Here is a 27,027-nt window from a genome sequence, read left to right on the forward strand (position 1 = left end):
TGACTGGGAGGGGAGCAAGGGACCCTATGTGCTGGCCAGTTGTGGAAAGTAAGCTGTGTCCTGCAAAACAGACACAGGAGCACCGTCCATGAGGCACAGGGAGGAGGCTGCCCACTGATGCTGCCTTGGGGAACAGCCGTATTCTGGTACTCCAAAGGCAGAAATGTCATCCAAGGACTGTCTGCCATGATCTTAGATTCATAGATTATCTTGAGTTGTAAGACACCTATAAGGACCATTGAGTACAATTCCCTGCTCCTTGCAGAACTACTTAAGCTAAACCATATGACTAAGATCATTGTCCAAGGGTTCCTTGAACTCTCGATGCTGTGTGTGCTGGAACTGACTAAAATAAAGCACTGATGTGCTGCAGAGCGAATGAGAAGAGGGGAGTGTCTGGCACTACTCAGTGTTGGCCAGCCTCAGTCTCTTTGGCACTCAGATATGTTAGAAGCTGCACAGCCTGGTCTGTTGCTCAGAGCTGTTTGTGCTGGTGAGGTCAGGCTCCTCTCAAAAACAGGCTGCCTCTTCTGGGGACTGTGGTGTCTGTTATTTATATGGCTTGTAAACAAAGGCCATCATAGTTCTAAAAAACGCATTTGCCTTGCCTATTTCCTGACCCAGAGACACTCCTTGCTCTGTGGGGCAGAGGGAATGGACCACTGCTTCAGTCCCGGACTCGGTCCTGGACATCTTTTTGAAAGGCAACTGGAGCATGGAGAATCCTTCACCATCTTGTGAGTGCAGCAGTGAGAAGATCAAGAAGATGCTGCCTGTGTGCCCCGCTGGTGCAGGCGGGCTGCCACCGCCACAGGTTAGGAGGGGGCTCAGTGGTACTGCAATGAGGGGTGCTCCTGGAGAGCAGAGCAGCTGGGTGTGATTCTTGTGTGCAGCACTGCACACAGTTTGTTTGACTCTGCATCTGTGTTTTCTGATGGGCTTTTATCTGTTTTCCATGGTGATGCCAGCGTGAGCAAGACACTGCTGACATCCTCCAGAATCTGACAGGCCGCAATATATCGGACTACCTAGTGAAGACCTATGTGCAGATCATTGCGAAAAGGTAGTGTTGAACACACCTTTTCCCTTCTCTCCCCACCACATGCTGCTTGCTGTATGGGGGATGCTACACAGATCAGGCAAACAGGTCTGGACAACCCAAACTCTTCAGCAGTGGGCCAGACCCACTCGGCTTCTCAGACTGTCCTGATCCACAGCTCAAGTGGTGTTTCTGCTTTTTTAATGATGCTGTGGTAGCTCTGAGGGGCGAGTCCTGAGCCTTGTAGGCAGAGTACAGGGAAAGTCTGGACACCAATCCTAGAGATTACACTGAAGAGGAACAGTGGGACAAATGCCAGATGTGAGAGGCTATTACACTCTTCCCTGGATATGTGCTGGCAGTCACTGGTGGTAGATCTGTCTCTCCTCCTGCTCTGTGTATTATACATCAGCTTTCTTTTTTGTCTTTACAGCTTAAAGAATAAGATTTGGGTGAATGAATTCAGGTAAGTTATTGCATTTTCTCTACCTTGTATGTGTCCACTAACCCTTCAGCACTGTATTAAGCAGGACAAACCCACTTCGCTTTGCAGTTTGTTTTATATGACTCAACTGCTAAATGTCGAGGGAGCATGTTTAAGGATAAACTGGAACAACAACAGAGCACATCACTGGAAAGTATGCCTACCTTATGTGGAGAGCAGTATTTGCTTGAAAAGATTTGAAGGACCAGCCTACTGGTACTCCATTCTGGGAGGTGTTATTCTTCCAAGCAAGGGAAGCAGGGACATGTCTGGCAGCAAAGGATAGCTGCATTCATTAAATGAAACAGCACACTGAGCAATCATAAGATAGGTATTTAACCCCAGAAACAAGGAGTAGGAGACATCATGACTAAGCAGCAGTGAAGAAAGATCAAAGTCATCCTTTCATGTAAGAGTGGAGACATGTGCTTTGGATATAGTGCAGACATCTGGGGAGGGAGGAGGAATGGCATTTTCTGGAGGTCAGTGAATAGTCAGGTCTTAGCATCACTTTCTATCTGAATTTTCAGGTATGGCGGCTTTTCCTTGGGAGCCAGCAGCTCCCTCATGCTTCCTCCAAGCCACGAAGTCACTGATGCCATTAAACAGGTGAAGAAAATCTTGGAGCTAACACAGGTGAGCAGCTGTTCCCCATAAACCCAGGATGCACTAATGTCGGAGTTTTGTTACTTGGGAAATTACTTGGAAGCCATAAAATGAGGAGCATGTGTATGTTAGCTGTGTTCAGTGGCTTCTCTCCATTGTCTCTGAGCTGGGGCCTCCCAGGCTGGTGCCTGGGAGTAGCAGAAGGCTTGGGGACACACTCAGCTGAGGCTTACACAGCCCACATTGCTGGTGTGGGTTCTACTCAACACCAGTTGCAAACCAGCAGGGATTACAGACACCTCTGAGTGTTTTGTGGCAGGACAGGGCAGGCTGTCTCAGGGAATTCACAAGTGGTTGCCACCTCCTTCAAAACCTCAGTTGAGCCCTCCTGTGCTGAGTCTGCCTTGGCTCCGAAGACAATTTGGGCTACTGCTTTCTTCTGAGACTGTCTGTGGGCTGCAATATCTTCAAAGTTTGCCTGCAACCCTGGTTAATACTGCTGGGAAAAAAGCAGGCCTAAGGCTGACCTTTCTTACCAGTGGGACTGAAGAAAGGAAAGCAGGGAGAAAAGCTGCGGTTTCTCAGCCTTCTTACCACATCCAGCTTAGCAGATACAGGCTGAAGAATGGAAAGAAAATTGTCAGAGATGTGAGAAACATAGTGTGACCCCTGCAAGACTATAGGATGTGACTAAAAGTACTCTTAGAGGGGAAGTAACTGTCTCTCTGCTGTTTGCAGGGGAGTTCTGGAGATCGGTTTCTCAACAGCTTGTCAAGTTTCATGAAAGGCTTGGATACTAAGAACAACGTGAAGGTAAATTAACAAATCTTCAATGCTGTGCCAGCTATTTGAGGCTCTGGTAACCTGGAGTTATTTTTAGTTAGCAAAGTCACAGCAGTTTGCCTTGGACAACTGTGCAGACCAGAGCTCTCCATATTTGCTAGTGGAGCAAATGCAGCTTGTATTGTGGGTTTCTCCCTTAGCATCTAGGCCTAAGGCCCAGAAGGAGTACAGTGCTGGATCAGTGCTAGCTTCCAGCAGCCTCTTGTGGTTATTGATCAAATTGTATGTTCTGTCCCTGAGCAAACTAGCTGGAAGGATGTGGAAAGAAATTGCATGCTCTCAATAGAGGAAGGGATGTTCTGCAGGGCTTAGGAGCCTGTTGGGTAGTTGATATACCTGATACCTTTCTGATGCTGATGTGGTCTCTTGCAGGTGTGGTTCAATAACAAAGGCTGGCATGCCATTGCGTCCTTCCTGAATGTAATCAACAATGCCATCCTTAGGGCCAACCTGCAGGAGGGCAAAAACCCTAGTGCTTATGGGATCACTGCCTTCAACCACCCACTCAACCTCACCAAGCAGCAGCTCTCTGAAGTGGCCCTGTAAGTCCTGACATGAATGCGGATGGGTTTGGGGTCATCAGCTGTTGATTACAGGAAACAGGCAATATGGGAGGCTTTAGTCTCACTGGTGGACACTCAGTGGTCTGTAGCATTTAAGCTCTAATGTGCTGGCCTCATTTTCTGTGGTCTGAGCAGCTGGCAACATGTGCTGTTAAGCACTTGCTGTTGAATAGCACTGCTGTGCAAACTTTCTGTCTCTGAGTCCCTGGAAGCTGCAGTTTCTAAGAACCAGTGTAACCTTCACACCTTCTGCTACTTGAAAAATTCCTCTTGGCCATATCCAGAAAGGCAGCTCGCCATGAATGTGGTCATTCTTTTGTCTCAAAGTGCCACTGCTTGACGAGGAACCATTGATAGATCCTGTTCAGTTTTACATGCTGTCTCAACCTGAGAGGCATACAGTAATGCACAGGGCTTACTACACAGTGGCATTGACTAGTCCACTACTACCACAACCAGAGTCAGGACTCATAAGCTGTCTGCAGATACACCCTTAAAATCTTAGAGCAGTGGCAGATGACAGTCCGATACCTCTGAACTTTAAACACCACCAAAAAAAAAAAAAGACAAACCCCCAACAACCCCAAGAAATGCATTAAATGTGAAACAAAGTGGTGGTGGTAAGGAAGGCAGAAAGCAGTCTATTATGCAAATTACCACCCCGTATTCAGATTGTGGTGCTGTCCTTGAGATTCCAACAGGCTGTGCATGTTTCCTTTGTTATATGGCTGGAGAAAAACTGTGCAGTTAAGACAGCCTGATGTGGTCATCCTTTACCCTGCAAAACAGGGACAGCAGAAGGAGAAATGATTTCTGCACTGCCCTGGATGATTTGCCTCATTTCATCTCAAATGAGCCAGCACCAGCATGCAAACACTTTGATTTCCTCTTTTTTTTTTGTCCAGGATGACCACCTCTGTGGATGTCCTAGTCTCCATCTGTGTGATCTTTGCCATGTCCTTTGTTCCTGCCAGCTTTGTGGTCTTCCTCATCCAAGAACGTGTCAGCAAGGCTAAACATTTGCAGTTCATCAGTGGTGTGAAGCCTGTGATTTACTGGCTGGCCAACTTTGTCTGGGATATGGTAAGGGTTTTGTGACTGTGCTAAACTGTCCCCCATTCTGTGTTTGCAGGGTATCCATTGCACTTGAACTGCAAAGTGCAGTTGGGGCCAGTGGGTGCCCTGTTAGTTCAATGAATAACTGCTGTACCTATGTCTGTTTTGTATTTATTCTCCTGGGGCAGTGGTTCACCTCAATGGGACAAGGAACACTGAACAGAGGATGGGAGGGCAACCATAAGCTCAATCATCAGCATTTATTATGTTGCTTTAAAATACCTGCCCCAAAATGTTTGCTTGTGTAGACCCTTGTTCCATTCTGTTCAAATCATGTTTTTTCAACCTGTGGTGCCCAGAACCTCTGGGAGACTAATGACTACATCTAGAGGGACCAAGAAATGTAAATTAACGTGTATTACATGGTACTTCACACATGCGACACTCCTAAGAGTATCCCATTGGAAACAGCTTTGGGAACACTGAAGAATGTTGAAAACCATTGGTTCAGAGCAGAAGGAGACCTTTCTTTTTTTGTCATCTGGAAACAAATCTAAGCTCTATTTTTCACCTTCCAGTGCAACTACATTGTTCCAGCTACGCTAGTCATCATCATCTTCATCTGTTTCCAGCAGAAGTCCTATGTATCCTCCTCCAACTTGCCTGTGCTGGCTCTCCTTCTGTTTCTCTATGGGTAAGGGATTTCTTGTCAGAAGGATGACTAGGAATGCTCTTGAGCTTGGAAGGTTCTTACCTGATGTTGCTGCCTTTCCTTTTGCCAGGTGGTCCATCACCCCTCTCATGTATCCAGCCTCCTTCGTGTTCAAAATCCCCAGCACAGCATACGTTGTGCTGACCAGTGTGAACCTCTTCATTGGTATCAATGGTAGTGTGGCCACCTTTGTCCTGGAGCTCTTCACCAACAACGTATGTTTCACCATAAGCTCCTCACTGCCTTGTGCTGCTACAATCTAGTTCCATGTTGGTGCCACGTTGCCTTTAGCAGCCAGTTCTCCAGCAAGGCTAAGCCTCCAGCCTGTATCTATTAGCTACTGCAGCAGTTTAAATACAAGTTCTGATGGAAATAGGTTAAAGCCCACTTTAGCAATGTTCACAAAATAGTTAAAGTGAGAAGGAACCTCCTGAGATTGTGTAGTCCAACCTCTGAGTAGTGTCAGTTGGAGCAGGTTGCTCAGGGCCATCAGGTTTTGAACATTTCCAGGGATGGAGACTCCACAGTCCCTCTGGCAACCTCTTACCCTTCTCAATCACCCTTAGGGTGAAAAAAAAAAAAAATGAAACTATTTTATGTTCAAAAGAAATTTCCTGTATGTTCTTCGTAAGGGGCAGTTTCTGTCTACTACAGGCCATTTCAACCACTTGAGCATTTAGTTGCCCTCAGTTCTGTTTCCTGTGGTAGCTACATCTCTTAACTGTATTGGCAACTTATGCGTCTCACAGAGTCATAGAATCATTTAGGTTGGAAAATACCTTGAAGATCAATGAATCCAACCATTAAAACTTCAGTTTTTTCAAAGCCAGATGCCTACTGGGAAAGGTGCAAGTTCCTCTCATGCCTGTATGCAAAACAAGATGTCTTAGCAGGCCCCATTTGACCCACACAAGTATGGAGTGTTCCTTGTGGGAGAAGGTTGAGGAGACCCTGTGGGAATTACCTGTTGATTATACCACTGTCTGTGGGCATAAGGAGGCAGTCCCTGATGATGGTCCCTTTTGTTACAAGGCCTGTTTTAGCTCATTAAAGACATGTATATGCTTGAAGAAAAGTGCCTGGCAGAACGCAACCTCTCCTCAGGCTGCTGTCAGTCCAACCTGTGGACTAAGGCAACTGGAAGACGGGATTAGAAAGAATTAGAGACTCCAATATGAAGTAGTGAGGGGCTACCCACAGCCACTGAAATAACCAGTCTGTTCAAGTACACCTTTCCTGTCTGCTCAGCCTGTAGCCTTTCTGCTTGTTATGGTTTGCAGGCACTGTAGTTTAGACTGTGAGCGTTTGGAGGAATCTCTCCTTTGGTGCAGGTTGCTTGTATTAATAGCTTCTTGAGCAATACAACAGCACTGACTGTCAGAGGACCCATGGCACTGGCTCTTGAGAGAGCATTTCTAATCCTTGCATTTTCGTGGGCTTACACTTTTGGGGGAGGTAGAGGTCAATCACAACATGGGTTTTATTGTTGGGGCAGGGAGAGGTCAATCACAATATGGGCTACACTTGGCAGGTGGTGGCAGCTTTCTGCTCAGATGGCTCAATGGCACTTAATTTTTGTATTAACAGAAGCTGAACAACATCAATGACATCCTGAAGTCTGTCTTCCTCATCTTCCCTCACTTCTGCCTGGGGCGGGGACTCATTGACATGGTGAAAAACCAGGCCATGGCTGATGCTCTGGAGAGGTTTGGTAAGTGAAATTGTGTATCACAGGGACAGCAGCCTGAACTGAACAGGGAAAGCTTGAGTCTGCTCTGGATGAGCACCCTTTGCTCCACTGACTTTTCAGGAACTGAAAGTGCACAGTTTGCAGCACAGATCTGGTCAAAGCTGGCAAGTCTCCACAGCTGTCCTCTTTAGGTTGTTATAAGGACTGAAGAGAGCCTAGTAGATAGATCCCAAAAGTTTTTTTGGTTTTAGGGGCATGAAATAAAAATGCATAAGGCCAATTGTATGGAGGGATTCATTAGGCCAGGTGTAAGGAGTGGCTGAGATTCTGGAATGCTGGATATTTTTTTCTGGGCCTGAGTCACAGTCTTTCTGTTCTTCTCTAACCTTTTGGGAAAGGGAACCAGCTCTTCTTTGGCAGACAAGTCTCTGGGCCCAAATGTTGTGGTTTGAGCCCAGAGCGCAACTGAGCCCCATGCATTCACCCATTCCTGTCTCAGGAATGGGAAAAATAAAAATTAAGCGAAATGGATCAGGAAGCCAGGAATCCAAATGGATCAGGGAGGGATGCTCACTCACATTAGGGGAATTAAAAAACCACATCACTTTAATTCAAACGCTAACAAAGACAACACTTAACAGTCAAGGTAGGATAGTAAGAAACACCACCACATCCAAAAAAACACCACACCACCCCTCCCTTCTTCCCAGGCTCAGGTCTGCTCATGATCTCTCTACCTCCTCCCCCCCAGTGGTGCGGGGGGCAGGGGATGAGGTTTACAGTCAGCTCGCCGCTCCTTCTTTCTCAGGAGTTGGAGTGAATGCTGCACATTCATCCCCTGCTCCACCTGGCTCCCCTCTCACTGGAGACAGTGCTCCATGAACCTTCTCTGGAGTGAGTCCTTCCCACGGGATGCAGCCATTACCATGCTGATCCAGTGTGGGTCACCCCCACGTGTTGCAGTCCTCCCAGTGCTGAACTACAACAGCAGGGCCCACTTCTCCCTTCAGAGTCCCAGCTTCCTTTAAGTGCAGATGCCTGTCCCAGTGTTGGCTCCTCCACAGGCTTCAGGTCTGCCTTCTGCTCTACCATGGACCTCCATGCCATCTCACCACAGGATACAGGTGTCTCTGCTCTGGTGTACCTTCCCCACTTCCTTCTCCTTCCTTCCACTGACCTGGGTGTTAGTCCTTCTTGTAACTCCTCCTCATAAGTCCCAATCCTCTCTCAGGTTCCCCTTCTTAAATACATTCTTGCGGAGGCACAACCACCATCACTTAATTGGTTTGGCCCTGGCCAGAGGTGGGTCTGACTTGGAGCAGGCTGAGCTCTGAGAAGCTTCTCACAGGGGCCACTGCTGTATCCCCTTTCCCTTCTACCAAAAATCCCACCTCAAAAACCCAACACACCAAGTCCCAACTTCATTGCAGTAAGAAATGTGCATGCAGCAACAACTGGCCCCTTCTGTGGTCCATCCCTTCCCTCCTCCCACTCGCTGCTCTCCAGTTGCCCTGGTACCCAGCTTGGTGAGCTCTGCAGGAAGAAATGCTAGCCTGTTCCCATTGCTCTGGAAAGGTGACTGTGCTCTTCATTTCATTTTGACAGGAGAAAATCGTTTTGTGTCCCCTCTGTCATGGGACCTGGTGGGAAGGAACCTCTTTGCCATGGCAGTAGAGGGCGTTGTCTTTTTCCTCATCACAGTGCTCATCCAGTACAGGTTCTTCATCAAACCCAGGTAGGTTGTCTGCTCCGCTTCACCACTGTAGGCAGGTGAAGTTTTCATTGGTGACCTCCATGAAGTGGGGAGAGTATGAACTAGGGGGGCCCTGTCATCTTCTGCTAAGACTTTATCATGTTGCTCTCTCCAGGCCTGTCTATGCCAAGCTGCCTCCGGTGAATGATGAAGATGAGGATGTAACCAGAGAGAGGCAGAGGATAATTAGTGGAGGAGGACAGAGTGACATCTTGGAAATCAAGGAGCTAACCAAGGTGACAGAAAAGTTCTGCATTCCTAAGACCTGTTGGCACAAAACTATGCAGTTCACCAGAATCCTTATTCAGAGGAATTTATTGGGGTCAAAACTGGAGCATGTTTGGAGTGTTGAACATCTATAGCTCTAATTATAGTTCTATTTGACATTGTTCTTCTTTTTCTTCTGTTTTCAGATCTACAGAATGAAGCGAAAGCCAGCAGTTGATAGAATCTGTGTTGGAATCCCCCCTGGAGAGGTAAGCTTATCTGTCAAATTCATTGTTTTGCTATTATTGCAGTATGTAAGAGCAACAGACAGCAAAGGGTAGGGTAAGATCAGAAACAGATGATGTTGAAATTACATCAAAGGAAATTGCCTGGAATTTGAAGCAGTTTCTGTTTCTGTGTGTCTGTCTTTGAAGAAAATACAGAACTCTCAGTGTCTGGGACCATAAGCCAATCTCTGTTATTCTCCAAGGTTTGTCACGGAAATGCTGTGGTGGCACTGCACCAAGGTGGCACCACAGTTCCTTCATTTTCCCAGTCTAAAGATTTATACTTTAAATGAAAGCCCAGAAGTTTTGTTTTTTTTTTTTCTGGAAATGCGCTGAAGACTCCCTTCAGCTGTCCTGAGGGTCAAGTTTGTTCCTTCCCATCTTATCAGTGCTGAAAATTATTATGCTGAATCCTGAACACACTGTGCTCATCTGCTCTTTTGTATCCCCAGTGCTTTGGGCTCCTGGGAGTCAATGGTGCTGGCAAGTCATCCACTTTTAAGATGCTAACTGGTGATACAGATGTGACAGGAGGAGAAGCTTTCCTCAAAGGAAACAGGTGAAAGACCATGCATCTTTCCTCTGCTTTGTGTCAAAGCAGGTCCTCTGCTGCTTTCTCCTTCAGTTTTCACAGCCTTTCTTCCACTTCCATCATGTCTGAACTCTGCCCCACTTTTCCCTTTTTCAATTCCTGACATCTGTTTCAGCCCTTTTTTGAGTCCAGTAAAGTACTTCAGCGGCTTAGGAAAAGTAATTTAGTCTGGTAGTCACTTCTGAATACCTGTCCTCTCATGGTTAAATGTCATATTTAAAAAAATAAGGCGGGGTTGGGGAGACAGAAACAATAATTTGGCCGAGATGGATTTCTAGGATTCTGTATTTTTGTTAGTTCAAGGATTCAAAAACTAGTTTCACTTTCCTCCTTTTAACACCTAAAATAACTTGTGAAAACCTAACAAAGGAGTTTTGCTTTCACAGTATATTGTCCAACATCCAAGAAGTCCACCAGAACATGGGCTACTGCCCACAGTTTGATGCTGTTAATGAACTGCTGACGGGGCGAGAGCACTTGGAGTTCTTCGCACTCCTGAGAGGTGTTCCAGAGAAAGAAGTCTGCAAGGTAAACAAAACACCATAGGACCCATCCCAGTGACCAACTGTTCCTGGTTGCATGCACTCTCCCTAGAACATATGCAATGCCATGAAGCTGCTGAAGATACTGTATGGTGAAATCTGCCCCCCTTTCCTTCTTGGGCAAACCAAAGTTGTGGTGTTTTTTCAGTGCTGCCTAAAAAAGTGTACTAAATAGAAGGTCACATACTTTGGGTCCTGCATTCTCATAGTGGATGCACTTCTCCACTGAATGACTTCTTTAAAAGCTTAAGGGCTGTGAAGCTGCAGGTCATGCAGCACCTCAACTGCTGTCGTCCCAGGGAGCAAGCACTCTACATCTTAACAGAAGCCTCATGCTGGCTGTTACATCTTTCCAAGTGATGCATCATTTCATGCTGCATCATTAAAGTGATGCTATTTCAGTATTCAGACATGTGGTTACACTAACAGTCTTTAGGCAATTAATGACAGCTGCTAGTACCATACAGCACCCTTCTCAGTGCTGCTTCCTTGAGTTTTCACTATGTGTCCTGGGTGCAGCAGAACAGGAACTGCTGTAGGTAGGAAGATGACATCTGAACGCAGTGCTTTGTATAGGGCCTGATCTGGTGCCTAGGCTGTGTCCAGGTAGCTTGAATCCCTTTTTGAGAGTAGTGATGATGGGTGAAAACTGCAAGCTCCTTCAAAGGTTGCTGCCAAGTGCTTCTGTGTGATGTTCCCACCAGTCCCACATAAAAAGGGACCCAGTTCTGGGTATGATCTGAGTAGTAGCTGAATCTCTTCCCCCTAACGCTTTTTAGTCCCCAGGGCAGCAATGCCTGCCTCTTGGCACCAGTAGTAATACTCTTGAATAACGAACCAGATAGATTCTCCCTATCTGTCTGAAGGGCTAAGATATACCACAGTGGGATTGCTGTGTGTCCGTAGTGACAGTGACCTTGCTGCAAGCCCACAGCAACTGGTAAGCTAGCTAAAGGCAGTGCTGCTAAGAGAATTACACCTGTGGTTAATATGGCTCAACTGATGTTGAACTCATGCTTGCTGGCCAGTAAGCTGCAGTCATTTGATTTTCTGGCCTTCCAGGAGCAGGATTGCATATATCCTGATCTAGAGGTGAACAGCATGTTTCAAAACCCATATCCATGCCACATTAGATCCTGAGATGAGTGGCCCTTCTGAAAAATGTTTTTGAAGCCAAAGCTCATAAGGAAAATCTAATTATGTAGACATTGCTGTGCTTGATTAAAGATGGTGGTGTGCTTCCTCTTGTAGGTTGGTGAGTGGGCAATTCGAAAACTGGGCCTTGTGAAATACGGAGAAAAATATGCTGGGAATTACAGTGGAGGGAACAGGCGCAAGCTCTCCACAGCCATTGCCCTCATTGGAGGGCCACCTGTGGTGTTCCTGGTGAGTCTGAAACCCTTGCTTATTAACATTTTCCTTGCAAAACAGAAAAATCAGGTTCAAATGAAGACTAGATATTTCATGGCCAACTAATGTTTAAACAACACATCATTAGTCACTTAAACATGAGCAAAGAGAACATGGAAATAAAAATTCCCTATTTAAATGTAGATGCAAGCTATAATATGCCTCCAGGCTTCTACTTCTAAAAAATCACTGGGGAAGTGGGAATCTCAAACATGATGCCAAACTGCCAGCTGTGTAGTATCTTCACCACCTTAGTACTGTTGCAAAAATTTCTACACCTACAAAAAAAATAAGTCTTCCTGCCTGACAGAAGTGGATCTTACTGTGCAGGAGAATCAGTAGTGTGTTTTTAATAATTTAATGAAAATTGGAAATAAATATTTTAGGAATCTTTATATTAAAATGAAGGACAAAATTTAAGATTACTGAAGTTCGTATTGCAGGAGAAAGTAGTCTAGTGCTTTATTTAAACAAGCTAATTGACTTTAACGTGTTTTAGAACTGGATATTTCACCATGTTACAGTTGCTGAATAAGCAGTACTCCTTGGTTCTGAAAAAGATGTTCGCTAATTTAAAATTTGGAGCATAAATTACTTTCTGGTTTTGGAAAATAAGTCAAACTTAATTATTTTCAACATTTCCAGTATGCAAATCAGAATGGACAGGTCATTTCAGAGATGAGGTATTTGTGAGTAGAATGTAACAGTATAACCCGTTTTTTGTATATATTTTTCAGGATGAGCCAACAACAGGGATGGATCCCAAAGCACGTCGTTTCTTGTGGAACTGTGCTCTGAGTGTAATCAAAGAGGGGAGATCAGTGGTGCTCACATCTCACAGGCAAGTAGCAGCTCAGTTGTATCATACCCTGCCTTTTGCATCTACCAGAGCTGGATGCTAAATTTTGTTTGGCTGTTCTGCCTTTCACTGCTGCTTGCAGTGCTGATGAGGTTACTTCTGCCCACAGCATGGAAGAATGTGAAGCCCTGTGCACTCGAATGGCGATAATGGTCAATGGGCGATTCAGATGTCTGGGCAGTGTCCAGCATTTAAAGAACAGGTAGCTATTTTCTTTTCACTTGCACTACAGAGTTGTCTACATTTTTAGGGAGATGCAGTCAGACTCAATTCCTTATGCAGCTTTCCAGTTGCTATTCTGGCTATGGGAAATGCTGCTGGATTTTAAGCTGCACTTCTGTTTCAAAGGCACTTAACTCCTGTGCTGGCCCCCTTGTTTACAGGTTTGGAGATGGTTACACCATAGTGGTGAGAATTGCAGGGGCAAACCCAGACCTGAAGCCTGTTGAAGAGTTCTTTGGGCATGCCTTCCCTGGAAGCGTCCTAAAAGAAAAGCATCGGAATATGCTGCAGTACCAGCTTCCCTCTTCACCATCCTCCTTGGCCAGAATATTTAGTATTCTCTCACAGAACAAAAAGAGACTCCACATAGAAGACTACTCTGTTTCTCAGACCACACTTGACCAAGTAAGTTTTTAGTAGCCTGTCTGCCAAAAGTTTCTTTGTGGAGAGGTAGGAATAAATCCACCAATTTACTGGACCTATCTTTTAAGGGCATTTCAGCAAAGTAGGATGCTGAATCCCCAAACTAGTTCAGGAAGCCCAGTGTAGAAAATGCCCTGAATTAATGAAAATCTGGAGTGATGTGTGACATGGCCTTTTTTCTTGTAGGTATTTGTAAATTTTGCTAAGGACCAAAGCGATGATGACCACACTAAGGATCTGTCATTGCACAAAAACCAGACTGTGGTAGACATTGCAATCCTTAATTCCTTCCTGCAAGATGAAAAGGTAAAAGAAAGTTGTGTGTGAGCCAATTTCAGAAAAGAAATTATGAGCAGCGTGCAAACTTCCTTTTCCTGGGATAGGATACTCTCAAAGAAGAAGCTAGAGGAAGAGAAACTGGACACTCTACTGATAACCATTCAATGCAATGCAGTTCAATGCAATGAAAACAAAATTCCTTTACAGGGGCAGTGCCTCATGAAGTCGTCTTGTACTGTTCTCAAGTGAAAGACTTGAACTTCGCTCATTACAGTATAACTCTGAGGCTGTGGTAGAGCACCCACCAGATGCTGTGGACTTTCAACCATACTGTATCTTGTCCTGTACAGTATGTTTTACTAGGGTTGCAAAAACAGTTCACTGAGGAATCGTGGCCAGTGGTTATTTGTAGATATGACATGCATGTTTTAATTTTTAAAACATTAATGTCAGGAGTGGGAATTTCCTGGTGCTACATCCATTGCTGGCAATGAATGCACCAAGAGAATCAGTGGCAAGAAGAATCACCACCAGTGTTGTAGCCTTAGGTTGTGAAAACTTACCTGACCAGCTGCTGTTCCTAGACTGGTGTAGGTCAGTTGGTGACAAATATAGGGCCACAAAGCAGTAAAGTGTAAATGGGATGTCAAGAGACAGGCCATCTTATCCATACATGTCCATCATTAAGTGATGATCTGCAGAACGGTGAACCCTGCAAATGCACAGAATTGTCCCACCAGCATCACAGCCAATAACCTACTCTGACTAGGTTCTTGCATAGTTAAGTACTCTCCTGCTCCTTTGAGGTACTGCAGCAGCTGCATGAACACCTGGTAGTAGGAAGTGGGTGAGAAGCAGACATAGGGTTTGGACCAGCGCAGCAAACTCAGTAGTTGTACAAGCTGCTAATGCCAAGAGCAAATTTTAAATTGTGAGATGTCACTCAGATATGTCATATCTGCTCTTTAACCCCTGCTTTGCACCAGAAAGGTACCCATCATCTGAAGTTATTGCTTAGCAGAAGCATGTTGCCATTTCTGGCTTTGCCAGATAAAACTAGAAATGAGATGTAGACTATTTTTAACAGTATTATTTATGACTTTTTAAATAGGTAGGTAGCATAATTAGGGATTGAAAATACTTTCAGTTGATCTTTGTAGCCACAGTATTTCTTTACATTATGCCTGCAATGCTATGCTCTCATTCTATCCATTCAGTGATAGCTACATTCATGATCTGACTAAGTTCCAGACTCTAGCAATCAGCTGCTATCTGCAATTACTGCAAGCTGTTCACCTAAAATTTTCCTGTTTGGAAACTGGTATAACATTAGATTAATGTGTAAGTTTCTGCTTCTGTTGTGCAGTGTAGTTTCAGGCATTAGGTGATCCCTAACTGGAGAATATACCCTTATTATATATGTGACAAACCACTTCAGTAAAAATCCCCTTGAAGAACAAGATAGTTCAGAATAGTAGTGCTACAGTTACATCAGTCATTAAGTTTTTCAAAGCCAGAATAATATTAGAGGGGATATTATACAGTAAGAACAGCCAATTCTTGTTCACATTGTACAACAGTAATGGAAGAGTATGCTTTCATTAGTAGACTTATGGGCCCCTCTTGTCTTGCTTTTACATTCAGAAGTAGGTTCAGTAATGTGGTTTGAACCCAGTTGCAGTTCCTGGGCTATTACTGTATGTCATGCCTCCGCCTTAAACACCCGTACAGGTTCTGCACTAGTTCTTGATGCTACTTTGCCATGAATCAATCATGCACCGTTTTCTTTTGTGAATACCCAACAAATAGTGAAGAGGCTGGCATGAGCCTGAAGAAGGTTGATTATGTATTTCCAGATATATTTGGTAACACTGACCAATTCAGCATTTTTAAAACAGTTGAATATTTATTACAAGTTCCCAGTCCCTGCTGTGTCTTGTCTTGGGATAAAGTAAGAGCTTACTACATGCTCTGCTGAAGTGCCTTTTTCATACTTTTTTTTTTTTTTTTTTTTTTTTTTTTTTTTTAAATCTGTATAATGCATTGCTAAGGGGATTAAGAAAGGAGTGTAATGGGGATTGGTATACCTCACTCAAAACCTGCTTTGTTATTACCTTTATGGCATTGTCACCCTATGGGGATTGAGTTACAGGGTGATGAATACACCAGACTTCCAGGTGCATATAAATTACTAAACAGCTGAGCTACAGCCATGAGTTCTTTATAACAGACTGAAAGTATGTCATGGTATCATTGAAACAAGTAGCATGTACTGAAGGCTTACCACTGCTAAAAATCACTATTACAAATCAGCATTAAGTCACCTAAGTGAAGGGCTTAAGTTTTGCACTGCACCACAGTAGTGCATGTAGAACTAGAACGAGTTCTGGGAGGATTTAGATTTGGTCCTGAAAGGGCTGTGGTTTGCTCTTTGTAACTGCTCAAGTAAATGATTAATTTAGCAGGAAACAACAGTTACATCCTAATCCTCTTTCCTTAGCCCGCCAAAAAGAGATTCTTGATTCCTATTGCCCTGTGACTGTCATGCTCATACAGAGTCTACCTGTGACAAAATGTTACAATAAACATGGATATTAACCAAACTCTTTTACAGCTCTGATCCGTCTTGTTTGTACTGAACAGACAGCATAATGCAACCCTCACATGAAGATTTGTCATGAACTAAGTTCACACAGCCACTAATTTACTCTTCTAAGTGTGTGTTGGGGAAAAATCACTCTAGAGTCACATACAGTATATGAACCACTCGATAATGAAACTGCACTGAGGTGTTAACTTATTTAAACATTATTACTATTGACATATTGCATCCCTCTTTGTAGTACATTTGTATTTCAGTAAGGAGTTGTATTTTCCCCATGGTTAAACCGCCACTTCGTGCTTATCCTTCCCTCCTGAATTATAGTTGGTCCTTCATTCCAAGCACTTTATGCTTATCTGTAATGGGATCTATTTTTGCACTGGAATATCTGTTAACTTTGCAAAAATCTAGAGAGATTTCACAACTGAAATTTCTAAATTAAATCGTTAAATGGACATTTTGATTAAAAGAAAAAAAAGTATATATATTTGTATTTGCTAATAACTGTTACGTGAAGTATTAAAAGGCACTCTAATTGCCTTGTATTAAGTAAAAAATAAAGCTGTTATGGCACCATTGATCTTCAAAGTATCATTTCTGCATATGTTCTTTTGAGGAGTGATGTTAGAAGCTCTTGTTTTGCCCAGCTTTGTTTTGAACTTTGCATATTGTACAAGCAAGTTCCAGTATCTACAAGTTAGCATAGGGTATATACTATTTTCAGGCAACTGAGGTGGTACAAGATTTGAAAGGCAAGTGCAACTTTAAGCTTCTAAAGTTAGTAAATAAAAAGATCTTCAGTGACTCCTGAAAAATGTGAGTAGTGTAACTGTCAAATCCAGCTGAAGAGCATAACAAATTTATCTGGATGTGTAAATCCTAAATCAGGTACCTGCCTTTGAATGTTTCCATTACAGAGACCTGGCAATTTGCAACTACTGATAATTGTTCCTCCTCTTTGCTAATACCCTATACCTGTTTTCACTGACAAAGCAAAACACTGAGTATAAAGACTCCGGAATACCCTGAATTTAGCTAATCCTTAGCTAGTATCAAATTAAAGGACAGTCACTGTCTCATCCCATGCAGTTGGTTACGAGGGGGGTGAATCTTCTCAATTCTTGATAGCCTGTGTGCTGGTGAAGAGCTGGTCTCTGCTCAGCAGAGCCGCAGGGTAGGTTGAGTCATGACAATGACTCAGACAAACAGTTTAGCTGGTAACTTCATTAAATGACAGTTTCAGTGAGTGGAGACAATTTGGCAAGAGCAATTGCTAACCTTCAGCAAATGAATAAAGGCACTTTGAGACTATTTTCTGAACAACCTGTCACAATTTGTTCAAAACTTATATACTTGAATATATATGAGGAGAGAGAGAGAGAGCAGAAAGAGAAAAGGAGGGGTTAGGAAAAAGGGGAATCACCACCCTTGGATCCCGTGTTGTCGTAGTGAGCTTGGTCCCTAGGTGGTGGGTTAACAAAAACACAGGTGGGGTGTTGTCTTTATATAGTCTTTCTCATACCTGTGCAATAGCATGTTCCAGAAGCTTCTCCTTTTCTTTGGTTTGCCCTGGTGAAGTTGGGCAAGATCTGTCTCTGGGCAACAACAGCAGGTTGACCCACCGACACAGAGCTTGCTCTTCTTCTCCCCTCCAGGGCATCCCACCTGAGTTATTCGAGGCATCCTCTTTACAAACAATTTGTGAAAATCACTCAAGTTAATACGAGGTTGATTTTAGAACAGCAGTTTACAAATGAAAGCAGAATAATGGTTCTATTGCTCAAAGGAAAACTAATGTTAAAATTTTGATAGTGGCACTAGGGGCAGTAGCAGGCAAATAATACAATCCAATCCAAGTTTCCACTCATCAGGAAAATTCATCTGAGATATGAAGCCAAATAAAATTTCCTGGGTTTTCTATTTTAACCTAGTGCCCAGCTGGTGCTTTGGGTAATGTGTTTGATTTATCAACCTCTTGTCAGAAAACAACAAACTTTGGAATAAAGCACGCCTCTAACATTCTGAATATTCTTTACTCTAAATGCTGGTGACAAGGAAAATAGTTTTACTGAAAATATAATACTGTTTTTAGTATGCCTCTCTATTTTTTATTCCAGTAAACAATAAAATTACTTAATTTTTGCATTCATGTTGGGGAAAAAAAAAAAAGTCCTACTGATTTCCAGTCCCATTTTTCAGCCCATGTTTTTATTATTAAAAAAAAGTCCTCCCTTCAGTTAACTGCCCTAAGGCAATATTCTGAATCAACTTGGTAGTGATGGTTTATCAGCCATTTATACCTTAGGAAGTTGGTTTGTAAAACGGAAGACAGTGGTCTCCAAAGTAGTTGTTCTAGCCTGAGAATTCTAAAGACACCTTTGCTGGAGGGAGGAGAGTATGAAGACTTGGGTATAGGAGCTGGGACCCATTATACTCCCCTAACTACAGCAGCTGTAGTTCCACCCACCTTGGACATAAGCATAACTGCCTACAGCTGTTTCTTTTAGTGCTTTCCATGAGATCATAATGCACTTTACAGAAGCTGTAATTGTCATTAGGCAGACTTCACAAAGATACTTCATTAGAGAAGTGAAATCAATTGCTTATTGCAGGTCAGTGATTAAGCCATGGAAAAGTCTCCTGAATGCTCTGCCAGTTGGTGACCCTTAAATTGCAGAAGTGGGTGCTCCATACCACTGTACACAAAATACAAGTTTGACTTCTCAGTCTGTGTGCCCTCTGCCCTGCTGCTATTCATTCTAGCTTGCCATCTCTAATGCAACTATTATGAAGACTGCTGCTGACTGAAATGCAAGACCTGCAAAATGCTGTACTTGGAGAATGCGGTTTATCATTTTAGTTTGAAGAGTAAGAAGTTGAGCTGTAAACATTCAAAAGTCATGCTTTATACAAATTTATTTGGCTTTTAACAGTCTGGCAAAAAGTATTTCAAAGAATATAAGCACATAAAGATCAGCTGAGCATGACTACACCATAGAAGAAGAAGGGCTAATTGACTTCAGACCTTAAACAAGTATTAAAATACATAAGGCAAAGCATTATGTGTGTAATCCAAAGTCTTGAGGAACGGTTTACTGAACAAAATAGGAAAGGGCTGAAGTGAACTCTAACAAGCTAGTGAATAAATGCTCATCTTGTGGCAGAGCTCATTGGGACAAAGCACCCGACCAGCTTCACTGCAGCACCTCCTAGGTACAATTCTAGCCACATTGCTGTTTTACGTTACTCAGAATTAATAGAAAGAATTCCAATTAGAAGTCTGATTAAAGCATAACTAGGTAACAGATACATGAGGGCATTCCTTCTTAAGCCAGTACGCAATAGCCAAGATGTGAGTTACAAATGTCACCAAAATACATTATGAAAATGATACCAGCCCTGAGCTGTAATGTTGGAAAAGAGCATTTAATTTACTAAGTTTGATAAGTGATCTAGAAAAGTATTAATGGAGAGGTTAAAATAAAAGATAAATGAAGTGTGGCTCATGCCAGAAGTGCTATGGCACAATTTCTTTTTCCTGGGGATATACAAACATCACCATAAATTTCTATTTAGCAACTGCTATCAGGCTGCAAAACTTTATTGATTTACATTGCTAGTGATCAGCATTTTGCATCCATGTATTGCAAACTGAAGAACAGCTTAGTTCATGAAGGTATTACAATCCATGTGATGGCACTTGCTGACAGCAATTCCATTTTGTCCTTTTTTGTCATCAATTACATCCTTTAGAATAAGGTTACTTCAATGGCGAGCATTGTAGAGGTATCAGGAGCACATTTTGCTGGGATGCTAAGAATCTGACACTGTCCCGCACTGAAATTAAATGCATATTTAATTAAGACAGTAATTCAATGACAAATAATAATTTTCTCAGCATGCATGCAGGTAATACTAGTGAGTTCTCTGCATCCATCATCTCTTACCAGCTGCTACCACTCTGGCATCTTCATGGGCACTGTGCCTTCCCGCTGCTCGGTGATCTGGGCTCTCGTTCCACCAGATCACGTGGACTGAGAAAGTACAAATAAAGTCAGCTGAATACTGTTATTCTGCAATACAACATGTGCGGTAAGTCCCAGCAGTCTGCCTTCACCTTGCTATTAGCAGAAACAATTCTCCAGGCAAGTAAGTGGTAGGATGATCCTTTGCTGAGCCTTTAAAAGGTTGACTCTTTAACATCAGATCTGAGAATCCTTTAAGCTAGCAGCCCCTGGCTTAAGCTTATAACCCAATACACAAAACCGGGTTCAAGGACTGTTTACAGGACTTGGTGATCCACACCAACGTTTGCATCAAGATGGCCAATCCTGATCCAGGACAGAGGCTTGCCCCTCTCCCTCCACGCCTTCCCATGCCAAAGTCTGTATCAGAAATTGAGTCCTACCTGTGTTAAGTAATCCATACTCTGTGTGGAAAACACCAATCAGTTTTGTGTATCCTCTGTTGATGTGAGCACTGATTGCAGCTTGAAATGCTTCACCCCACAATGCTGGCCCACCAGGCTTCATCTGGAAAGTAACCCATTCATACACTCCTGGAAGAAAAGGCAAAGGTGATCTCAAGGAAGGACATACAAATTAACATGCCAGTTCTCAAACAGCATGCCATGACCATCATGTATTTATCGTGAAACCAGTACTGCAAATCCCTGCCATCTGGGGTCAGCATGACATGAAACTGCCCCTTCAGCCCAACCTGCACAACATCTCACAGCTTCTAGGGGCTCGCAAAAGCACAGCTAAGTGGCTCACTACCTGGAGCTATTTCAAGCATAACTATAAGTACTGGGACCCTGAGGAACAGAAGGCTTCACGTAAAGCTCAATTTGGCAATTTTCAGTGTGGCCTGGTAATCTGGGGAGATTCAGACTACTTTGCAGAAATCACAAATACTCATACACATTTGTGGGATGTGGATGGCTGACTGAACAATGAAAGGTGGCCTTCTCTAATACTGGTGGCGTTTTCTGTCACTGAAGTGGTCTATGACATCACAAATCCCTTTGACTCCTGGCACTTGATCACAGCAAGATCTGAAGGTGTAACCAACAGATGGTCTACCTTAGCACCTCTGTTCTGCTAAACAATCATCATCTCCCTTGTTTGTAGACAAATGGCATGATTTGCCAAAAAGCTCCAGTCCTGCTACAAGCCATGTTATCCATCTCCTTTCCATTCAGATAGTTACTCTAGATCACAAATGTTGACACTTTAATAGAAACCTAGACACCTGCCATGTAGCAATATATGTCTGGTCTCATTCTCCAGAAATGGGCTGGAGACAAACTCAGATGGGAGCGAAATGTTTCAAGTCAGCTTTCCAGTTTTAAGAGAAAACTGCACTGCTTTCAAATTCAATTCTAACAGCATAAAATGCAGAATCACAGGGAAATAAAGAACAAAGATTATTTTATGTATGGATGTGCTGAGGGCTAAAGCAAGGCCTGTCTGATATCACTCCATGCAACAAAGTCTGCAAATGTTCATACATCAAGGAACAGTCAATACTACTGATACCATGTGTGCTACAGAGAGAATTAAAATACATAAAGACAGGATGTCTACAGCTAATCTATGATTGTTATAAAGTACACTTGAGTTGCATGTATCTTTAAAAAGTAGGGATTTTTTGGTTTTGTTTTTTTTTTTTTTTAAACTGTTATGCAACAGAAGCACTTAATCATAGCCAATTGATAAAAGGGAAAAAACTCTGTGAAAGAGAACAGTGATTGTCTTTAGTGTCTCCAGGAAATGCCCTCTCACTGATGGATGGACAAAGCAAGTCAGGGATGACTGCTCTGACCACTACCACAGTGTTGCCATTTTGCATGTTCATATAGGCAATTCACATACCTCTTTTACAACCTTAATGGTCAGGGCTCTAGTCAGTTATTAATATAAGCTAGTGTAAAATCTTTCTTAAAAAACTTTGTCCCTCATCTGTGTTAGGTCACTTCTTCACATGAGTGTACATACATGCACTTGTTACATAAAGGGTTATAAACCATGTAATACCTGGTTTAAACTTTAAGCCATTTTTTGTTATTCCATCAGCATCAGTAACTTTAATCAGCAAAAGAGAAGATAAGCTCACCCCCCTCTTTTGGAGGCTTCCCAAGTTGACACCAAGGTACCAGATAAGCAACCTCATTGTGCTGCTTTTCTATCAAGGGGAGAGCTGGGGAGATGAATTTTCCCTGCCATTCTTTGTCATTGGCTAGTGCATGCCGGACTGCTGTTCTGTGGGCAAAATTATCTGTACCAAAGGAAAAAATAAGAAAAAAGAAAACATTTCAAAATGCACTTAATGTCACATCAGACTCAATCAAAGTGTGTAATTACTAGGAGGCAAGTTACACTTACATAAGTTTGAAATTAGTATTTTTAAGCAGCATATTAGCTCAAAGCAGATGTGGTAACTTTCCTTTAGATTCTGCAGAAATCTTTGCTTTAGCTCTCAGATTTAAATGGTTTGAAGCCAAACCAAATTTTCCGAGAAAATTTATAAAAAAAGTTAAAATCATTACATGATGTTACTCTTAAGATTCATATATGGCATCCACAGGGACTACTGGATGTGGCAACAGTTACCAAGGATAAGGAGATTTGGACAAAGTAGAGTGGATAAGGAGGTAAAGTGGAAAAAAAAAAATCAGAAGGAATATTATTCTACCAAGAGAAAATTAAGAAAAATATGAGTTTTGGCTTATATAAAATTACATTAAAATTACAAGTGTAGAAGTAATGTATGTCTGTTCAGCTATACAAAAAGTTATTAAATGCCCAAATTCTAAACCTTTTCTTCTTTTTTTTTCCTTAATTAAAAACAAATGCACTGAATTAGGCATGTCTGATTTTCAACCAGTTAGGCTGAAGTGGCATCTTAAGCAGTATGTTTATGCAGGCAGCTTTAAATAATACAAGAAAAAAATCCTGCATCTGAGAATGGGAAGAACCTTGAGAAATATCAGTATCTTGGGACTAAGAGAAAACCACACCAACTATTTTTAACTATGAAAAAGACATAAGGAGGTGTCTGATGAATCAAGGAGAAAGGATGTTTTACCTTACACATGTAAACACCATTAGGACACAAATAAAGATTATAGCTTTTTTCCTTAGTTTTGCATTTTAAAAAGTTTCCTGCAGATTATTAAAAATGGGGGAGGGAGGTGTTAGATAAAGAAACAATAGACAAGGCTGAAAAGCTCTGAGAAGCAGGACAATTTATTGATATATGCACGTAAACTCATAATAATCCCATCAACAGACGGCTGGTCCCCGTACCCCACCAAGACAAAAGGGGTGACTCTTTATTCTAAACAGATACTGTGAACATGAGAGATTTCAACCAGCAAACTGAGGACTTCAGAAACAAAATTCCCCACCTCAGCATACAGATATACCCTGGACTGCAGAGGTGTACAAAGAAATTACACCGGTGTGCCTTCCCACCTCTCCATAACCCAAGTTTTCTGGGGCTCCACATAGAGCACAGCCAGCACATCTAGTTTCTTGCATAAGCGTAGCTTTTCTTGGCTCACTGGCACCTTCCAGGTCAGCACCTACTCCAACAATATAAAAAGTTGATTATACAGCAAGAAGCCTGTTGCTACCCAAGGCTGAAGGAGCAAAGAAATGCTTCACGCACTTGGGAATTCAGAGCTGGTGGAGTGGCTTCCCACCCCAACCCAGCCCAGCTACAGAAGGAGTTAGGCAAGCAAACTGCATTCTCATTGTTTTAGGGCAGTGACTGTTACACTGAACTAAAATTTGATAATAATTACACATGTGTATAAACATACACAGACTGCATATAGATTGTCTGCACTTATATGTATTATCTTACTAAGGAGGTCTCAACAGTTTTTCCATCCATTTTGAAATTCTGAAGACATCTGTGGTTCAGGAACTGGCCCCAAATTAAAAATATTTGCCATGAACAAAGCACTTGGCTGCAGTTTCTCTATTATACCTGTTTTGAGCAGAGATAGCTGTTTAAGAACAGTTGTAACTCGCTCATCCCAAGATGTCAAAATTGTGCTGATGTGTTCTCTTCAGTAATCAGCATAGTAACAGATTTCGTCGGGACACTTTCTTACAATAAGAGCAACAAATAAAAGCCAGGTAAGCATTCTCCTTGCAGGAGACAGGGAGCACAGAGAGAGCAGAGCAGCACAAAGGGATGCTGTTCATACCGTACTTCCAAATGTGGACCACCTTATTCATCGCTCCCAGCTCCGCAGACCAGAATCCCACCAGCTCTGAGTGAGCTGTGCGAAGGTGAAAGTACTTGTTGACCATTTCCACAAATTCCTTCATCTTTGATGGCTTAATATCATATGTGCGAATTTCATAGAAAATGCTATTATTTTGTCTGGGCCCTGTAGCAAGGAATGAGAGTACCTGAGAGAAAACATTAAGAAAAGTAACTAAGACTAATTCTCAAGCCAGAAAACCACCTTCTATCTAAGTTCTAGACTATTTTAAAAATAGTGAGATGCTATAGATGGATTTTTTTTACTGGGGGCTGGCAGATGGGGCACTTCGTGATCTCCACTACAAAAATATCGTATGACTTTTTTCTTTCAAAACAGTTCCCATGCGCATTATTTGCTGCAGCTCCTTTCAGTAGTGCAACAGACTGTAACGTGTCTTTTATTTGTCGCACTCAACTGTTTAATTATTAGCTCATAACGAGGCAGGATTTTCCTTTTCTCATACCCCTTCCTCGGGAAGACAGCAGCAGGATGCGAAAAGTCAAAGCAATAAAAAGAGAGCTGGCTAAACACCTTATTCAAAGGCAAGACTGCCGAAGCCACCAAAGCAGAGGCAATATCAACATCTGCCTGCATTATGTTGCCCTTACCCAATCAACTCACACTACTGTCATGTTTTCTAATTACAATCTTACATCGGTATTAGCAAATTACATATTGTTTGCAAAAGAAAGAAAAAGATACCAACACTTGGGAAAGGACCAATCACTTCCAGCACGAGATTGCTAAAGTCTGCATCCTTGCCCTTCACTGGCTGCTTCCCAAAGGCTATTTATATACATAAAACTCTTCAGAAGTCCCAGAACATGCTTACTTTTGCAACTGCCTCAATAACCTGGAACATGCTACTTGCCTCTGAAATAAAACTAGAAAAATTAAGGGCAAACCAGATCTTTGGCCTTAGCCGGTATTTGCAGAGGTGGCTGCAGGATGGATTTTGGACACATGTCATGAGCAGGCAGGTGCACCGTACAGCTCAACCCACGAAATACAGATGGCCAAGACCAAAGGTCTTGTTTCCTAATGACCCTTTGCAGTATTACACTTCTAGTTTTGGTTGCCACGTGCCACAGATTCTTTTAGCCTTCACGGTTTCCACCTCCCCCCAGGATCCCGAACGAACTGTAACCCCGCGCGGTGACCCATCCAGAGCCGAACTCCCGCAGGAAAAGAACGCCCAGACGCTTTCTGCCACTCAAGCAACCACTGGACTGCTGCTGGGCCACTTCTCCCTTCCGGAGAACGTCACACGACCCTAGAGAAGACGCGGGGCCGACGCTCAGCACGGCTCGCTGTCGCAGACAGGCCCGTTAAAGAGGATGTCGCGACAACGACAGCCCCTGCCCCGGCGGGAACCACGGGCGGTACCGCCGGTCACCGCCCGGCCTAGCCCAAGCCCCGCCCCCGCCGAGCCCAACCCACCCCCACACGCCCACGCCGGCACCGAGCCCCTCACCCACGCCGCGCCACGCCACGCCATCCCCTCCCCCGCCCCCTCAGCGCCCCAGCCGTTACCTGAGGGCGGGCCCAGCCCCGGGCCAGGCGGGCGGCGGCGGCGAGCGGCCGGTGGAGCGGCGGCGGCGGCAGCATGGCGAGCGGCCGGGCGGGCGGGCGGAAGGCAAACGCAGCTCTCCGTCGTGGGAGGGCGGGCGGCCGAGGGGAGGGGCGGCCGTTGGGCGGCCGTTGGGAGGGCGGCCCGCCCGCCCGCCCGCCCGCCCTGTTGCGTGCGTCGGCAGCAAGCGCACGGGGCCGCGGGGGAGGGTGCTTAGTTCGTGGGGTGTACGCCGCCGGAGTGGCGTGGGTGGGTGAATGGAAGGTGAGCGCACGGCTTAGGGGACATGCTCGTCTGAGAGCCTGAATACAGCAAAAAAGTACCCCGATGGCGTGGGGGAACCTGGGAGGCTTTGTTCCCCACAGGTTGCCCTCACCTGCCCTCCAGCACTTGCAGGATCAGATTTCAGATTGTACGGGTACGCATCCTCCACCCGCAGTCCTCCGGAAGGAAGGCCTGTGGCTTTTTTCTGCAGTTCGCTTTCGAGTAAATCCAAGCTTTGTGCCAGCGCTGTCACACCGTTACAGCTGTGTGCCCAGCTACGCAGTTCTTACTGCTGCACGATTACCTAGGGGTGGAATTCCGTGATGGCTGAGACCGTATACCTGTGAGGAATTACTGGCCAACACAAATGTAAAGATAAAATTTCCACTGGCATCAGTGCATCTAGTGTTTTACCTGTGAGAAACAAAGCAGCTCCTAGCAAAGGGTGGTTTATGGAAGACTACCTAAATTAGCAAGGCAACATCTTTCATGATTCCTCTTAACAGGGGCAGCACATTCCTTCTTCCACTCCGTGTAATTGATTTTTAGGGCTTCCGCATGGAATTAAGGTGAAGAGAGAAATGATGAATTTGTGCCTGTGGAGCTTTCATGCTTTTCTCACAGTTATGGACAATTTTTCTCTTTAAAAGCCCAGGAAGAAAGATTGTCTAAATTAGAATGAGATAGAAAAAGCAGTTTTAACGAACACATTAACATACCAGTGTGGAAAAAATGAAGCG

The 27,027-nt window shown here is 43.6% G+C and overlaps 2 protein-coding genes across 6 annotated transcripts in view; one reads left to right on the forward strand and one right to left on the reverse strand.

Moving 5' to 3' along the window:
- ABCA1 (ATP binding cassette subfamily A member 1) overlaps positions 1-16,757 on the forward strand; it is a 99,002-nt gene extending 82,245 nt beyond the window's left edge. For all 4 annotated transcript variants that reach the window (XM_042787638.1, XM_042787637.1, XM_042787640.1 and 1 more), the window contains 20 exons: positions 625-814; positions 969-1,063; positions 1,473-1,505; positions 2,054-2,159; positions 2,868-2,942; positions 3,345-3,514; positions 4,441-4,618; positions 5,170-5,285; positions 5,374-5,518; positions 6,891-7,014; positions 8,599-8,728; positions 8,862-8,982; positions 9,160-9,222; positions 9,693-9,799; positions 10,219-10,360; positions 11,626-11,760; positions 12,522-12,625; positions 12,753-12,845; positions 13,027-13,270; positions 13,475-16,757. In XM_042787638.1, the coding sequence (XP_042643572.1) occupies positions 625-814; positions 969-1,063; positions 1,473-1,505; positions 2,054-2,159; positions 2,868-2,942; positions 3,345-3,514; positions 4,441-4,618; positions 5,170-5,285; positions 5,374-5,518; positions 6,891-7,014; positions 8,599-8,728; positions 8,862-8,982; positions 9,160-9,222; positions 9,693-9,799; positions 10,219-10,360; positions 11,626-11,760; positions 12,522-12,625; positions 12,753-12,845; positions 13,027-13,270; positions 13,475-13,615 (2,512 nt within the window). In that variant the 3' untranslated portion in view covers positions 13,616-16,757. The remainder of the gene's footprint in view (positions 1-624; positions 815-968; positions 1,064-1,472; positions 1,506-2,053; positions 2,160-2,867; positions 2,943-3,344; positions 3,515-4,440; positions 4,619-5,169; positions 5,286-5,373; positions 5,519-6,890; positions 7,015-8,598; positions 8,729-8,861; positions 8,983-9,159; positions 9,223-9,692; positions 9,800-10,218; positions 10,361-11,625; positions 11,761-12,521; positions 12,626-12,752; positions 12,846-13,026; positions 13,271-13,474) is intronic.
- Positions 16,758-19,067: 2,310 nt separating this feature from the next.
- NIPSNAP3A (nipsnap homolog 3A) lies at positions 19,068-26,138 on the reverse strand. Of its 2 annotated transcripts, XM_042788060.1 has the most exons (7): positions 25,987-26,019; positions 25,595-25,726; positions 24,391-24,598; positions 22,287-22,448; positions 20,578-20,727; positions 20,117-20,203; positions 19,068-20,006 (listed from the first exon to the last, which is right to left on the reverse strand). In XM_042788060.1, the coding sequence occupies exons 3-7, from the start codon at positions 24,512-24,514 to the stop codon at positions 19,930-19,932; spliced, it is 600 nt and encodes a 199-aa protein (XP_042643994.1). In that variant the 5' UTR covers positions 24,515-24,598; positions 25,595-25,726; positions 25,987-26,019; the 3' UTR covers positions 19,068-19,929. The 2 variants fall into 2 exon arrangements, with proteins under 2 accessions (XP_042643994.1, XP_042643993.1); XM_042788059.1 differs by lacking the exon at positions 25,595-25,726 and having other exon boundaries at positions 25,987-26,138.
- Between the last annotated feature and the right edge of the window lie 889 nt (positions 26,139-27,027).

Source organism: Tyto alba, unplaced genomic scaffold, assembly GCF_018691265.1.
Source record: "Tyto alba isolate M040663 unplaced genomic scaffold, T.alba_DEE_v4.0 Super-Scaffold_13, whole genome shotgun sequence".
NCBI lineage: Eukaryota > Metazoa > Chordata > Aves > Strigiformes > Tytonidae > Tyto > Tyto alba.